At 43.2% G+C, this 15882-nt stretch overlaps 1 protein-coding gene and 1 long non-coding RNA gene across 4 annotated transcripts in view; both read left to right on the top strand.

Moving 5' to 3' along the window:
* The window catches only part of AFF1 (ALF transcription elongation factor 1), a 182598-nt gene extending 177030 nt beyond the window's left edge, over nt 1-5568 (top strand). For all 3 annotated transcript variants that reach the window (XM_069485366.1, XM_069485365.1, XM_069485367.1), the window contains one exon: nt 512-5568. In XM_069485366.1, the coding sequence (XP_069341467.1) occupies nt 512-615 (104 nt within the window). In that variant the 3' untranslated portion in view covers nt 616-5568. The remainder of the gene's footprint in view (nt 1-511) is intronic.
* Nucleotides 5569-7538: 1970 nt separating this feature from the next.
* Nucleotides 7539-13913, top strand: LOC138393967 (uncharacterized). Its single transcript, XR_011235278.1, has 3 exons — nt 7539-9170; nt 11492-11608; nt 13021-13913. It is a non-coding gene; the product is annotated as an uncharacterized lncRNA (long non-coding RNA).
* The last annotated feature ends 1969 nt before the right edge of the window (nt 13914-15882 follow it).

Raw genomic sequence — 15882 nt, 5'->3', positions numbered from 1 at the left:
GACATCCAAGGTTTAGGAGAGGTAGTGCCTGCTGTTAGGGGACCTGCTTGGTGTCAGTGCCAGCACTAGTGACCACTGAGGAAATGCTTAGATACGTGAATGCCAGATAGACCATTACATGTATTTTTCTGGCAGTAGGGAAGAAGGCAACCTGCTAGCTGTGGCCACTTAACTTCCCCATAGCCTCTGCGAGCTTTATCTCTCTTAGCAAACTAATAACGCTTTCAGTGATTCTTCCCCCATTCGTGCATCCATTGACCCAAGAGTATAAATTAGGTATTTTCCAAGTGTCGGCCACTGTGCTAAGCATTATGGGTTCAACTGTAAAGCGAACCTGGTTTGTCGTCTGGTGGAGAATTAGCAAGCAATCACAGCGGATGGTGACTTTTTGCTGTGATAAAATGCAGAGTATTGTGGGGACATAACCTCTGGAACTTTGATTTTTTTGTTTGTTTCCATTTTTTGTGTGTGCATGTGTATTCATTTGGTTTTTGTCTGGTTTTGTTTGCAGAATTCTTTGCTCAGCTCAGCACAAATGCGTGCACCTTGGCCCTCAACAGCAGCTTGGTGGACCTGGTGCACTACACAAGACAAGGTTTTCAGCAGCTCAAATAAGGAACCAAAACACCTTCGTGGAGCCCCAAGTTGATTCAATGCCTTGGGAACTTTTTTTGCACATTGGAAGCCTCAAAAGCGGTCCCGATGTTTGTCTCATCAGGATGCCAAACTCGAGGAGAGAAGCACCGTGAGATGGCCAGGACATCTGTCCATGCAAACTCTCAACAGCTGTGTGATCGTCGGTTGGACACTATGGTTACGCAGAAGCAGAGATGAGGAGGCCGGCCCCAGAGATGATCTTGCCTTTCCTAACTAAAGAACAGAAGTGCAATGTAGCCTGAATGGGCGTATGAATGGTCTAGAAACATTTCTCTGTCTTTTTTTTTTTTTGGAATGCAAGTTGAAAATGAAACGAGGAGAAGCAATTTCAACTCTGAAAGCAAATGCACGTCATCTCAGTAGCCACGCTAGTCCATTCCCAGAAGGAAATTTTTTTTAAACAATGATTTGGGGTGAAGGGTTTAGGGTTTTGTGGATGATTTTTTTTTTTCTTCTTTCAAGTTTTGGGGGAAATGTTTGTTTAATAAATTCTGGTGGCCATCTGTAAACTGTAAGTTGTGAAGGACTCCACTGCACTCCACTTTCTGCCAATGAACAGTGGCTTTGATAATACCAAGTATTGTTGTCATTTATAGAATTGAAGGCGACCCCGGGCCCCAATTGCCTAGAGCGCTGCGCGTTCAGCCCGGCTCCGATTCCCCGTCGCCCTGCCGGAAGCCGGAAGCCAGAAACCGGAAGTCAGCCCACGACGGAGCACTTGGGGAGACGTCGCGATCTCCACCCTGCTGCAGCGAAAGGGACTTTTCTGAATTTCCCACTTTGGGGGGAAGAAGGGAACCAACATTTATACCTGACCAGGTGGCTAAAGTGCTTTTTAATTTTTAATTAGAGCTGGCATTTGAGGTGCTGATCTGTGGTCAACAGTTACTTCGTAACTCACGTTGTCTGACCAACTCAGAGTTTTGTCAGTGAACAAGAAAAAAGAAATCTACTTCTCAGAGAGGCTATATTTTTCTGCTACAAATTGTTTTATATTTATAGCAAAACTAGACTTTCAGAGTCCTTGATTGTCTAGGGGAAATGAACTCCCGGAGAGGATATGGAGATTTGGGGTGGTTAATTAGACTAAAAAAAAAAAAAAAAAAAAATCATCACCACACGCCTTCGCTCCAGAATGTTCTCAGTCAACTTGATCAGGTTGAAGGAGAACTGTGGCCTTCCCTTAAGTTATTGCCCTACTGTATACATTAAACCAGGTCCATTTGCAATGAGCTGAAATGAAAGAACACATCAGAATTCCCATGTCCGTAAGCACAGATTTTCTTTTTCATTGAAACTTTGAAGGTTATTATTGCAAACATTTTGAGTGCAGTGTTTTTAAAAGTCAGGTGTTTTTTTGTTTTTTTTTTTTTTTTGATCCCTTTTGGGAAGAAGTAGAATTTGCACATGTATTAAAATCGAGAAGTGGGCGTCATCTCTGTAACAAACTGGTTTATTTTTCTTGCCTTTTGCCCCATTCTGCCCCCTACACGTCTCCTACCAAGCATGTTTCACGTTTTCGTATTTATTTACTAGTGAAGAAGGGAGAACCGTCCTTCCCTATAATGAAGATGTCTATGGTGAATGTAAGAGCTTCCTTGGTAGTTGGGTAACTCTGTGAAGAGAGACGGTAAATGTGTAAAGCACTGCACGGTATGAATGATTGTGTGAAGCTGTTCTCTAGTCTCTTCTCCAGCCCGTTCCTTTGTTACCACTCGCCAGGCCAGAGTCTCTGAGCCCACGTTTGGGTTAGAGCCAGAGAACGACAGCCATAGTAATCCCGGAGCATAAGAGCTCGGGGTGAGATGCTGGAGAACTGATCTCATTTACTGATACTCCAAGGCAAACCCATGGTCCTTTTTAAACTACTAGTTTGAAAACCTGCTGAATGAAGAGTAATTGCCTGGTAGGTTGTGTGCTTGTGGCATTGTGTGCCCATCTCTTGTGTGGGGGCGGCGGGGGGGCGGGGAGAAGGCACTGGAACCATCCTTTGACATCTTTCTTTTTTCCTGGCTGCCTTGGCTGTCCCCTCCCCCACGCCCTCTCCTTCAAACAAGCCACCTGTCCGTTGTGAAGGGTTGTGTTCTTTGTGACAGGTGCTGATCTGTGCAGACTGTGTCCCCCTTGGTTTCAGACATTTCTGAGTAGATTTCTCAGCCAATTCTAAAAGAACAGATTGCTTTTTCAGTGGCTTTATTCCTTGGGTTTTTTTTTTTTTTTTACCCCCTCCCCTGAACTCTGTATTAAGGTTTTATTTGTCCCTTGAAAACCAATTTTTTTTTCCCCCCAGACAGGGTCTTGCTCTGTTGCCCAGGCTAGAGTGCAGTGGTTTCATCATAGCTCACAGCAACCTCAAACTCGTGGGCTCAAGCGATCCTCCTGCCTCAGCCTCCCGAGTAGCTGGGACTACAGGCATGCACCACCACGCCTGGCAAATTTTTCTGTTTTTTGTAGAGACATGGTCTCAGTCTTGCTCAGGCTGGTCTTAAACTCCTGATCTCTAACAATCCTCCCACCTTGGCCTCCCAGAGTGCTAGGATGACAGGCATGAGCCACTGCGCGGCTGGCCAAAAAATTAACAAATGTGCATGGACCAATTGGTATTATTTTCGTCATTGGATATTTTTGATCCTTACTGCAGCACTCATTGTACCTAGAATTCCTAAGGGCTACCTTTTTAATAGAGTATGTAAAAGGCAGTGACTGATGGATCCTTAATGTTCATGGGGTCTTTTCGCTGTAGGAATCTAAAGGATTTTTTGACTTGTTTGCACTTTTTCACTGTATGCTTACAGTTTCCAAGGGCAAAATTTATACTGTGGTAGGTGATTTGAAAGGACTAGCTTATAAAAGTAAACCTTTGAATACGTGAAGTTCTTAAAACAGTAATAGTACACATTTCACAGTGAGACAAATACAAAACATCTTAAAAGAGTGACAATGGAGTGTAAATTTTTAGCACTGCAGTTTGTGTGTGTCTTTAATAGGAAATGGGAGAGCACTGTTTTACTTTCAGAAGTGTAGACTGTTTCTGTCCTTTCTGGAGATAATTATAAATGTTCATCAATGAACTTAAGAGCCCTGATAAATAATGAAAAACACTTTACTGAAATTGATCAAATGACACTGAGTTGAGTTTGTGAAAACACAGGCCGCGAAGAGCGGAGAGCAAGCGGTTACCAGGACTAGGGTTACAGCTGGAGGCTAATTTGACTGACGATAGGACTTGATCATAGTGCTGATGGGAAAGTGTCTAACATTTTCTAATGAAAGGACCTGTATTTTAGAGATGTGTTTTGACCAAACTGTGTAGCTGTCGCCCCTAGACAAGATGGAACACAGTTATCTCCCTTGTCCTCTGTCCTTTAATACCAGATCTCAGGATGTTTAGAAAGCTAACAAACTCTACTCCTTTCTGGCTGCAGACTTGCCTTAATTGGTACCTTACATATTCATGTTAGTAGGACCAGGAGCTTACTGGTTTTCCATTCCCGTTCAGTAATTTTTAGAAGCAAAAAAGAAAACCGTTGTGTCCTCTGCAGATCTGTTGTCTCCGATACACAAAGGGACATGTATGTACGTACACACACGCAGAGAGTAAGAGGCTGATTGAATTGGAGATAGTTGTGCCTTTGACCAAACTCAGTTTTGAAAGGATGCTGTATTTGTTTTGCCATGGTGTCAAGTGATGTTACGTAGCTCGTGCACCTTTTGTGCTTTATGAAGTCTGAGGTGTATTTGTGCCTCTTTGGGTAAATGAGGCTTGAGGTTGGACTTCTGGGTTTTTTTTTTAAATGTGCTTCCAAAAAATCTCCTTGCTTGCTACTACCGATTCTACTTTTTTTTTTAATGACTTATTTTCCCAAACACTACCAAAAAAAAAAAAAAAAAAATCTTTGAACAACTTTGCCACTTCATCTATTACACTTTACCACTGATAAGCAGTATTTGAATCTTGCAAGAATATTGTGGGCTTCTGTTCGATTTTTCTCACTGGGAAGTGAGCGTTACGCATTGGGGTTGTAGGGCTATGCCAGGCTGCATTATGGCTGTAGTTGTTTCTTTTCCATTTTCGCTAGCAGGTTGCCCCTTTTCTGGTTATTGTTCCATTTAGAATGAATGGGTGTAAGGTATCTTCCTGTGCCTTGATTTTTTGTTTTGTTGTTGGGGGGAGGTGTACTGGCAGAATAGCACTGGGGATAGGGTTGGGGACTTTGCTTCAGACGTTGCAGGGGGTGGTTCTACCATGTAAACCGCAAGTGTGCAGCCCAGTCGCGTTGGTTTCTCAGAGACTGAGGACGCGCACCTCTCCGTAAATTGTGAGCACTGGCCATGTTCTCTAGTTCTTAGTTGATGATGAGTTGACAGACACCACCTGTCACTTGAGGTGGCTGTAAATTCCTTACTCTCCGGGGGAAATCACACTATGTGCTGTTGCCTCGTGCGTCAGATATCAAAAGGTACTGTTGACAGGCAGAGAAGTGCCTGTCCTTCTCCGCCACCTAAGAGGGCAGGAGGGAGACCCTACGGCTGCTTGTGAGCAGGTGTGTCAATGTGTCGACCTGGGAGAGCACGGGGACGAGACCACTGACGGGGAGGCCGGCCACGCCGCACTGGCTGGGCCAGGCAGCCGCTGACCCGAGGAAGACAGCTCGCTTTGCTTAGAAGTAGATGTTGAAGTGACGCTTCACACAGGCAGTATTAAGTTTGCCTTTCGTTCAGGCCATCGGCACGTGTCGTTAACACGACTGCACGTCCCCCCGCAGGGGCCGCGTGTACACTGTCCTCGGCGGGCGGGGTGTGTGTGTATGTGTGCGCGCGCGTGAGCTCCGAACGTTGTTTGATTTTTCTTTCCTGAATGTGATCGTGTTTTGGATGATACCTGAGCAGGGTTGCCTTTTTTTTTTTTTATTTATTACCATTATATATTATATTATATTATATATTGTTTGCTTTCTTATAACTTTTAGGGGAAGTCAAATCTTGGTATTAATAAAATTGTTTAACAAAGGAATGAACTCTCCAGTTGATAAATGAAAATCGCTGGTCTGTCTTTAAAGTAATGAGTTTTTCTTTAATCACTGTGGAATAACGTGCCAGCTGTTGTCGACACGATGGCTTTGTCCGTGGGACAGGGAAGCGGCGATGCTCTCGGCGGGAGGACGTGCAGCACGCGTTACTGAGGGGACTCCGTGTATTTTATCTACTTCAATGAAACTGCAACCCGGGGCTTTGTGAATAAACTCTAGCTGCCTTGTATAGTCCTTTAAAAGAGACATACGTGATCTGTGTGAGAGAATTATAGTTTTGTTTTTTTTTTTTTTTAGAAGAAAAATTTGCAAAAGATCTTTTCCAAAGACAACGTGCCACAGATCTTGTTTGTTATTCTCTGTAATGAGGATTCATTGCTGTTTAAAAAAAAATGTAATTGACTTGTTCATCTTCAAGTTCTTTCCTTTTCACAAGAGGATCAAGCTGTAAAAAAATAAATAAATAAAAATTTAGAGAAATCATTGGGGTTGAATGTATGCTTTCACTTTGCTTGACTTAAAGCAATTCTTACAATTTCGGTATGGAATCGCCAACTGTAGCTCAGGAGTCTGACGTGGAATAATGTGCTTTTATTCACAACACGTATTTGATGCTGAAACGGGGAAAGAAATGTGGTCAGAAAGTAGCTCATCCTTCGGTGTATTTTCAAGATTGTAATCCCACAGAACTTAGGCTAACGTCACCCACGTGGCTTCTTATCCTAGTATCAACTGGAAGAAACAGCAGTGACCCAGTTTGTCTATTTTCAATTTGTTTGCTGGGTAGACAAGTTTGTAGGACATCAGTATTGAAAGGAATCTAACGGTTACTGTCTCCCTTGCCACCCTTAACTAACACCCTGCCTCAGTGGTTTCATGGTATCAGGAAGGACCTAGTATGCTGAAATCTGACGGCCCTGAATTTGAATCCCAGCTCTCCAGTTTGCTAATTATGTGACCCGTGGGTAAGTTACTTAACCTCTCTCTTCATTTATAAACTGTTGATGTGGTATCTATCCAGTAAGAGTGCAAGGATCACACTAGACGGTACGTTGGGAGTGATTAGCGTAGTGCCTGCCGTAAGGTGATGTCTCAGAAACCGGCTGCTCCACTCCTTCCCCTCACTGCACCCCAACGTCCCCACTGCTGACCCTCCAGTCTCTGTCTGAACACTGGTAGGGAACTCGCAGTTCTTCCTCAACCTCCACTTTTGCTAGTCCCGTTGAACAGGTGTGGACTCAACCTCTGTAAGCTTCTCGTAAAGTTGAAAAGTCAACAATAACTGCTGTACAGGGCAAGCAATGGCAAGTGTAGGAAAAGGGAGTATTTTAGTTCTGACTGAAACTACAGAGAAGAGAATCTAATCTGAACGAGGCTTTGAAAGATGGCTCTGGGGCAAGTCTCTTCTGAGTATTTAATAACTTTATTCACAAAAACTGTCTACGGCATGTCTTGCGTAACTTCAAATGTCAGCTGTAGTTGTCTGGGTATGGTTGTTACCAATTTATATATAACCAACCTCCTTGTTAGACACTGGGATTATTTCTAATCTGAGGATATTACTTAAGAATGCTTCCATGACCATCCCTGGAACAAAATGTTTGGGCAAATTCAAACTATTTCCTTGGGATAAATTCTAAGAAGTGGATTGTAGGGTGAAAAGATTCATTTTTCTGCTACTTTATTTCAAAAATTTTCAAACCCAGTAAAGCAGAACACGTGGTTTACATGTGTGCCTACCACCCAGATTCAATAATTAACATCTTACAATTTTTTAATGTAAATGTGTAGGTGTGTACCTTTATGCTAACTAGTAAGTTGCACACACATTTCAGCATGTGTCTCTCAGGATGCTCCAGTGTAACCACAATGTCACTATAGCATCTAAGATAATTCTCAATGCCTAATATTCAGTCTAAATTCAAATTTCAGCAATTGCCCTCAAACTGTCTTACAGCTTATTTTTGGAGCATGGATTCAGTTGTTTCATGCATTCCATGTCATCATGTCTCCTTGGTCTATTAATGGTGAACAGTCTCCCCTTGCTCCGCTCTTTTTTGAATGGAGTGTCTCCCCTCCTGGATTCGAATGTCTCCCCAGAGTGCCCACTAAGTCCTTCCTCTCTCTCTCGTCTTTTCTGTAAGCTGGAAGTTGGGTCAAGCGGCTTGATCATGTCTGGCGAGAATCCTTCACCGGTGATGCTCTGTGCTGTTCGTATCGGATCACATCGGGAGGCGCCTAAAATGCTGCTTTTACTGTTCGTGATGCTCAGTTTGAGTCTCTAAGATCACCAGAACCCTCCTTTATAAATTCGAGCTTTCCCCTATTCCCACAGCCTTCCCCTTGAGTGGAATGTTACTTCCCTGGGAGCTGCAGAGTAGTATCTTGTCACACTGCCCCAAGAAAAGCCGTCCCAAGTGTTCTCAGAGTACATATTTTCCCAGCTTTACCAGTCCTGGGCAGTATGTTTGGAAAACGGGAAGGGCGGGGGAACCACTGGATTTCATCGGTGGAAAATGGTGTCCCTGATGTTCACATTTTCTTTTTTTATTCCATGGCACTATGTTTTCTTCACCCATCAAGCTGCCATGTGTGACCCGTACTCTAGACCCGGTTCAAATGCCCATCTTGGTAGATTTGGGGACAGTTTTCACTGAGGTCACATGGAACAAGCTCACCACTAGGCCGGGTTCTGTTACTGAAGGAGGAAGGGGACACCGAGCAGTAAAAAACACTATCCATCCAGGCTGGAAAAAGTGCATCTTTTTCCATTCGATTTATATATTCAGGATATTAACCTTTTACTATGTTGTAAGTATTTCTGTCCAAATCATCTCTTCCATTTTTCAGTTATCAGGGTCCTTTTGGCAACATAAGTAGGTGGACTTTGACCCACGTGCCTGCAGTCTCGGCTTTTGGTGTCTCGTAGCTAGAGGACACCTCCCAGGTCCTGTACAAGGCCGTGTCACCGCCATTGGAGACCGGCACCAACTCTGGGCGGTGAGCAGTGACCTCTGTCTGTGTCCTCGGTCTTTTCATTAGCGAGCATTTCGGCGCTTCTGGAGCCTGTGTTATTGGAACAGACATCTGTTCGCCACCTGCTAAGGTGTTTGGGAATGTAAGTTATCACCATCCAGGCTCCTTTAAGTCATCTCGGTGGTGCCTAGAATCCTCCGATCTGTTCCAGACAGCTTTGAGCCCAATCAAGGGGTCTTTACCAGAACGTAATGACAAGTTTATCTGCTGTTACTGTGGTTGTGGAAAACAGCTGTACTGTCTAGTCTGTTTTGTCTTAGGAATAGGACTCTCAGCATTTGCGGTTTCCTAGTAAGCCACACGCAGCCGAAAGCAAGGCTGCAGTGAGACACTAAGGCTCTGACAGTGACGGCCTTTGCGCTGCGAACAGACTGGAGGGAGGTCCTCAGCGTACTTTCCAAACCGACTATCCTATTCCTGCTTGAAAAGATCGTGTGCCGGCTCTAGGTAAGTGCCTTAAATCACCCTAACATCTCCCTCACCTTATTTCAGGAGTAGGAGGAAGAACAATTATGAGTTTCCATCTCTCCACTGCTAACTATTCCTGTAAATTGTCCTCTAACAAACAACACCCTCCCATCCCTGGCAAAAAAGCAGAAAGTGTGCACATATGTTTCTGCCTGCATTCACACTGTTGGATTGGAAAACCAAATGCACTCAACTGAACGGACTATAGAAAACTGCCTTTGGTTGGCTGTTCACTTCCCCGCTCTTCCGTCTTGGAAGAAACTGCTGGTGCACGTATGATCTGGTGCTCAGGAGGGCTACCGAGAATGCACGAGAATCTTAAGAGTGGTTTTACAGAGGTTCCCAAGCCTACATATACATGAGAATTACTTTTAATTTTTTTTTTTTTTTTAAGAAACAGCATCTCGGCTAAGCACAGTGACTGAAGCCTGTAATCCTAGCACTCTGGGAGGCCAAAGGAGGATGGGTTGAGGCCAGGAGTTCAAGACCAGCCTGAGCAAAAGCAAGACCGTCTCTACCAAAAATAGAAAAAATTATCTAGGCATGGTGGCTCGAGCCTGTAGTCCCAGCTAACTGGGGAGGCTGAGGCAGAAAGATGGCTTGAGCCCAGGAGTTTGAGGTTGCTGTGAGCTAGGCTGACACCACGGCACTCTAGCCCAGGCAACAGAGTGAGACTCTGTCTCAAAGAAAAAAAAAAAAAAAACCACAAAGGGTTTCTTGCTCTGCTGCCCAGGCTGGAGTGCAGTGGCGTGATCATAGCTCACTGTAACCTGGAACTCCTGGGCTCAAGAGATCCTCCTGCCTCAGCCTCAAGTCCCTGGGACTAAAAGTGCATGCCACCATGCCTGATTTTTTTTTTTTTTTTTTTTTTTAATTTTTTAATTTTTTTTTTTTTTTTTTTTTGAGACAGAGTCTCACTCTGTTGCCCAGGCTAGAGTGAGTGCCGTGGCGTTAGCCTAGCTCACAGCAACCTCAAACTCCTGAGCTCAAGCAATCCTCCTGTCTCAGCCTCCCGAGTAGCTGGGACTACAGGCATGCACCACCATGCCCGGCTAATTTTTTCTATATATATATTTTTAGCTGTCCATATAATTTCTTTCTATTTTTAGTAGAGATGGGGTCTCGCTCTTGCTCAGGCTGGTCTCGAACTCCTGAGCTCAAACGATCCGCCCACCTCGGCCTCCCAGAGTGCTAGGATTACAGGCGTGAGTCACCGCGCCCGGCCCTGATTTTTTTTTTATTTTTTGTAGAGGCGGGTGTCTCCCGGGGGTCTCCCTACGTTGCCCAGGCTGGTCTGGAACTCCTGGCTTCAAGCGATTCCCTGCCTCAGCCTCCCAAAGTACTGGGATTACAGGCATGAGCCACCACACCTGGCCGCTTTGAGAATTTTTCAAAAAAATCTTATTTTTAAACTGATTTACATACAAATACTTAGTAAAACTATAGTCAGCCCTCCATATCTATGGCTTCTGCATCCATGGACTCAACCAAGCAATACAGAAAATATTCAGGGCAGAATTCCATAAAGTTTCAAAAAGTAAAACTTGTACTTGGCACATGCTAAGTATGTTGAATCCGTGGTAACAGAGTGATGATCAGACGTGGTATTAGCTATTAAGAGTAATCTAGAGATGATTAGAGTATATGGGAGGATGTGCGTAGGTTATATGCAAACACTATGCCATTTTGTGTAAGGGATTTGAGCACACAGATTGTGGTATCTCGGGGGTTCAGAAGTCAGTCCCCCACCTGTAACCAGGGACAACTGTATACAAAGGCATGTGGAGCAACCAGTGAAAAGGCAAGTCTGTGTCATTTCGTCCTCTGTAGATTTAACAGCCGTTAAGTTTGGTGCATGTTCCAGACAGAACTTTTACTGTGCAATCATTTTGGTGACAAAATACTGTATAATAAGATAAAAATACTACCACTTATTTAAACATTCTCCCATTATGGACACAAGCCACTCCTCCCCCCAATATTCTGTTCCAAATGTACGGAAGGAATATGAGTATACAATGATATTTGTGCATTCTTACAAATATCCTGTAAGATAAATTTCTGGAGGAGGAATTTTTGATGTTACCTACCTTTATTATCAACTACAGATGTGCTTCCATTCTTGCTAGTTGTGGGTTCAGTGTAACAATCTTACACTACAATTTGCATTTCACTGATGACAAATTAAGCTGACCATTTTGTCACAAGTTTATTGGCCATTTGTTTCCAATTCCATGGGATGCCTCTTCCTGTATTTGGCTCATTCCTCATGGAACTGTCTTTTTCCTCTTGATTTGTAGATTAAGCTTGGACTAACCCACTGGCTGTACCTCAGTAGCCATCACCTGTGAGCCGCTTACGACAGTTCCTGCCTCTGCCTGTTCCCCACCCTATAGGAAGCCGTGATCGACCCCGAAGTAAGTGGAACTCTACGTGTCGTCATCTCAAGGTCTTTAGCATTTGAAAGTCCATTAATCTGTAAAACTTACTACTCGCCCATGCACGTGACATTCATTCTGGATAAAGTGGAGGCTGTTGAACACTGGCAGTTCTGACACCTCCCAGATGTAAATGAATTCCATCGTGCGTGACCGCTGTGGCCCAGACAGATCAATTCCAAAATTGCTCATGAAACGTCATAAGCTTCACTTAACCACAGTACTAGTAACCTGGTATTTGCTCATTTTGAATGAAAGTAGAAGAGCACCAGAGGACGCTGGTTTCTTGTCCTTGTGAGACTAACTAGCATCCCGTCAATAGCTGCAGTGATTCCTCTGTGTGAAGTGACATCCTTCGGTACGTGTGTAGGCAATAACCGTAGGGCAGGGTGCCCAGCTTGTGGGTGGCACGTCTCTTCCCCACCCAGGTAACAGGTAACTTCAGCTCTGGTGTTTTCCCCTTCAACTAGCCAGGTCCCACAATCCACAGGTGCTCGATCCCTGATATAAAATGGCGTAGTAGTTACATGTAACCTGTGTGCCTCCTCTATATGTCAAATCGTGTCTAGGTTACTTAAAATTCCTAATGCACTGTAAATGGGTGTTACACTATTTAGAGAATGACAAGAAAAAAGTCTTTACACGTTCAGTACAGATCCAACACCATCCTTTTATTTTCCCCCACGTAATTTCAATTTGCAGTTGGCTGAATCCATGGCTGTGGAACCCCCAGATAGAAACAACTGTAATTTGTTCGTGGTCAGGTGGCTCGTAAAAGGTGAAGCTCAGATTACTATACAGATTTGGCTGACTTCATGTTATGCACTGGAGGAAATGTGGGTTTACAAGCTGTTTTAATGTCATCTGCAGCTAGTATCTTAACAGTGTTAACGTTTAACCATTTTTGGATGATACTAGAGACAGTAAGACTGATGTTAGTAAGACTGGATTGGGAGTAGACCTTAGAGAGGTTCTGACAACTAGAGGTTGAGAAAGAAGTCCTAAGAAGTTGTAGTCACTGGAAACTCTTCCAATTACTAGCCCCCTGGGGGTCGATCCTGTCCCCTACTGCTTTACATGTTGCCCTGTAGATTTTCTCCATTTACCAGCACTGGTCACAACCTTAATACACTTCTATGACTGCTAAAATCGGCAAGTTTTTTTAATGTATGTGTTAAGTAGGAAATGCCCAATTTCCCTTAGTACTAAGTTTATCTCTGATATTTCACTTTGACACTTCTTGTTTTGTTTTTATTGTGAAGGTACATCCTCAGTCTTTCAAATGCATGATTTGGCTTTTAATCTTCCAAAATTTGTTTTAGAACAATTTTTGTGAAACCTTGGAATAAGTAAAAAAATAGTGTTATTTTCTAATATGTGTTCTTTCATAGAATCAATGCAGCGCAGACAGCTCAAAATACCAACGAAGTGTTTGGGAAAGATGTGGCCAATGAATGCACAGTACCTTGGTGGTTTGAATGAGAAGTTCCATTCTGGTCATTTTAATCTTGACAATGAGCCTTGAGGGCGACCTGAGACCAAGGTGGATAATGATGAGCTGAAAGCTGTAGTGGAAGCGAATCCATCTCAGCCTATGCATGAATTAGCAGCAAGATTTGACATTCCTATTCCAAAAATATTGGACTATTAGAAACAAATGGGCAAGGTAAAGAAGCTGGACAGATGGTGACCACATGAAGTAAACAAGTGTCAGAAGAGAAATCATCTCAAAGCCTCTGTTTCTTTGCTGTCATGACATAAAGGTGAACCATTTCCGCACCATATTGTTCCATGTGATGAAAAATGGATTTTTTTGCCACTCACAGGCGTTCTGCACAATGGTTAAAGTGCTGAAATACAGTCCAAATCGAATATTCATCAAAAAAACCTAACGGTGTCTGTTTGGTGGTCCAGTGCTGGTATTATCCACTACAGCTTCATGAAACCTGGTCAGTTAATCACAACAGGTGTCTGCTGCAACCAACTGGATGAAATGAAGATGCTTACAATTAAGCAGCCGAGACTGGTCAATGGAGACAAGTCTATCCTCTTGTAAGACAATGCTCGCCCACATGTCCCACAAACTACAGAGGCTGGACTTGGGAAGACTCTGTCATCCACCGCATTCACCAGACCTTGCACCAGCTGACTACCCTCTCTTCCAGGCTTTGGACCACCTCTGGCAAGGAAAGCACCTTTTGCAAATTTCATCGCCACTTGCTCTCCAGGCTTCTTTGCTGTTGGCATAAACAAGCTACCGTTAAGATGGCAAAACTGTGTTGATAGTTTAATAACTGCATTGCTTCTTGTTTGAGATATACTACACTTTTGATTCAAAATCAGATATTTCATAATGACTTAAATGTCAATGTGATAAAAAAGCATAAAATAAATTTTTAAAAACCATGAACCACGTAAAATAAGCTTTAAAGGTTAAAATCCTAGCAAATAAGAAATGGTAACCAAAAGAAGCAACAGTATGAATTCACCAGGGTCCTCCACGTTGGACAGCATAGGGAAGAATAAACATTAGCCCTGGAGCTGGTGACCCTGAAGACTGAAGGCCTCGGCCCCCTCAGCTTACCGTCAGGCAGAACCACCCACCAGAAACCACAATAAACATGGCTCTGAAAATCAATGCTCTCCTTTTTTGTTACAGGTGAGGGAATATAGTACCGGATACCCAGGTAACTGGCACAAGGGAAAGAGTTTAAATATGTGTTAAAGTCGATGAAATTAAAATATTGGTAATCAAATATTTTCCTGTCAAACTGTGTTTAAAGATATGCAGAACTTGCTAAAAAGACCATTGTCCTTAAAAATCATCTTGGGGGTTTCTACACACTTGCTGCCCTGGTCCAAAACAAATTTAGAAGATAATTCTTTAAAATGCCTTCAGAACTATGGGCGAGCCTCCATACACCCTGCTTAGTTTAGGGTTGTTTTTCTGGGAAAAGTTAAACAATACTGTCCACATAAATAACTCATCAGACTTGGCTCCAAAAGTCAGATAAAAATTTGTCCCCATTATCTACCTAAGCTGCTTTGACAATGACGACAGCACCCCAGGAGTAAGTTATCTCCACATTAATTCTTTAAAAAGCAATATTTTACAGGTTCTGATATGTTTAAAAGTTACTTTAATCCTAAAACGTTAATTTTTCCCCCCTCATAGCCAACATTGACCCTGCAGTTGACTAAACTTTCTCCTAATCTTAATGCCCCTTTATCCACCCCAGTTGATAAAATAAGTGGATCAGGCCACAGTTAGTAAGGAGACTGATGGGGTACCCAATGCCACATGGATGGCCTGCACTCTTCCTCCCGGCCTCCAGTTGACTAGAGCAGGAACTCAACCCCGGGCAACACGCTCCATCAGCCTCGCTCTGCTGTGCTGTGTTCAGGCGTGTGTGTGTAAATACATGCACATACTCGATTTTACAGACATATGCCAGACAGTAAAATGCATCGTTAGGTCATTTGGAAACCTAAGGCCTAAGAGCTTAGGGAAATTACACGTCTATACATTCTCTTCGTTTTCTTAAAAAAAAAAAAAAAAAAAATGAGTGACATCACTTGTGCGATAGCTTTTAAAGCAAAAACTTGTAGGTTCTTACATTAAGTCATTAAACGTTTGGTTCTGTTACCTTAATTTCCTGAAGCCACATCTTTCTTTACTTACCAAATCCACATTCCCTGAATAAGTAAATCCCTGGGTCAGTTTCCTTGCTTAGCTCAACCTTTTCACTAATTTTTTTTTTTTTTTTTTTAACATGCGTTGTGTTCTCTCCTTTCAGCAGAGCCCCATTCTCCTAAAAATTTTACAACTCTCCACAGGCATATTTATAAAGTGTTACCTGAAAATGCCAGTGAGCCACCAGACGCTCCATTTATGTGTAATTCATTAAAAAGAACTTACGTTCATGCCGCTAGTAAAAGTTATTTATTCCTCTGGCTCTGGATTGAAGGGAGGTGGTAGGTTTGTGTCAACAAAAACTCTCTCTGGCCTTTTTCTCCCCTCCTTTGGAGGCATCGGCCACTCCACACGGAGAGACTCTTGTTATACCGGAAGGTCTCAGTGCGTACAGTGGAGGAGATCTGAAACACACACACTGTTCTGACCATGATGTTCCTCCTGGGATTAAGGCAAAGCCACAGCCCAGGAGCCCAACTCCCGAGCATTATTAATTGTGGTAACGAGGAAAACATTTTGAAACTTGGCTCCGATCGCGCTCAGGGTGGTAAACAATGCA

The sequence above is a fragment of the Eulemur rufifrons genome, chromosome 13 (assembly GCF_041146395.1).
Source record: "Eulemur rufifrons isolate Redbay chromosome 13, OSU_ERuf_1, whole genome shotgun sequence".
NCBI classification, from domain to species: Eukaryota; Metazoa; Chordata; class Mammalia; order Primates; family Lemuridae; genus Eulemur; species Eulemur rufifrons.
Note: the sequence above shows the minus strand (reverse complement) of the source record. Positions and strands in the feature narration are given on the sequence as shown.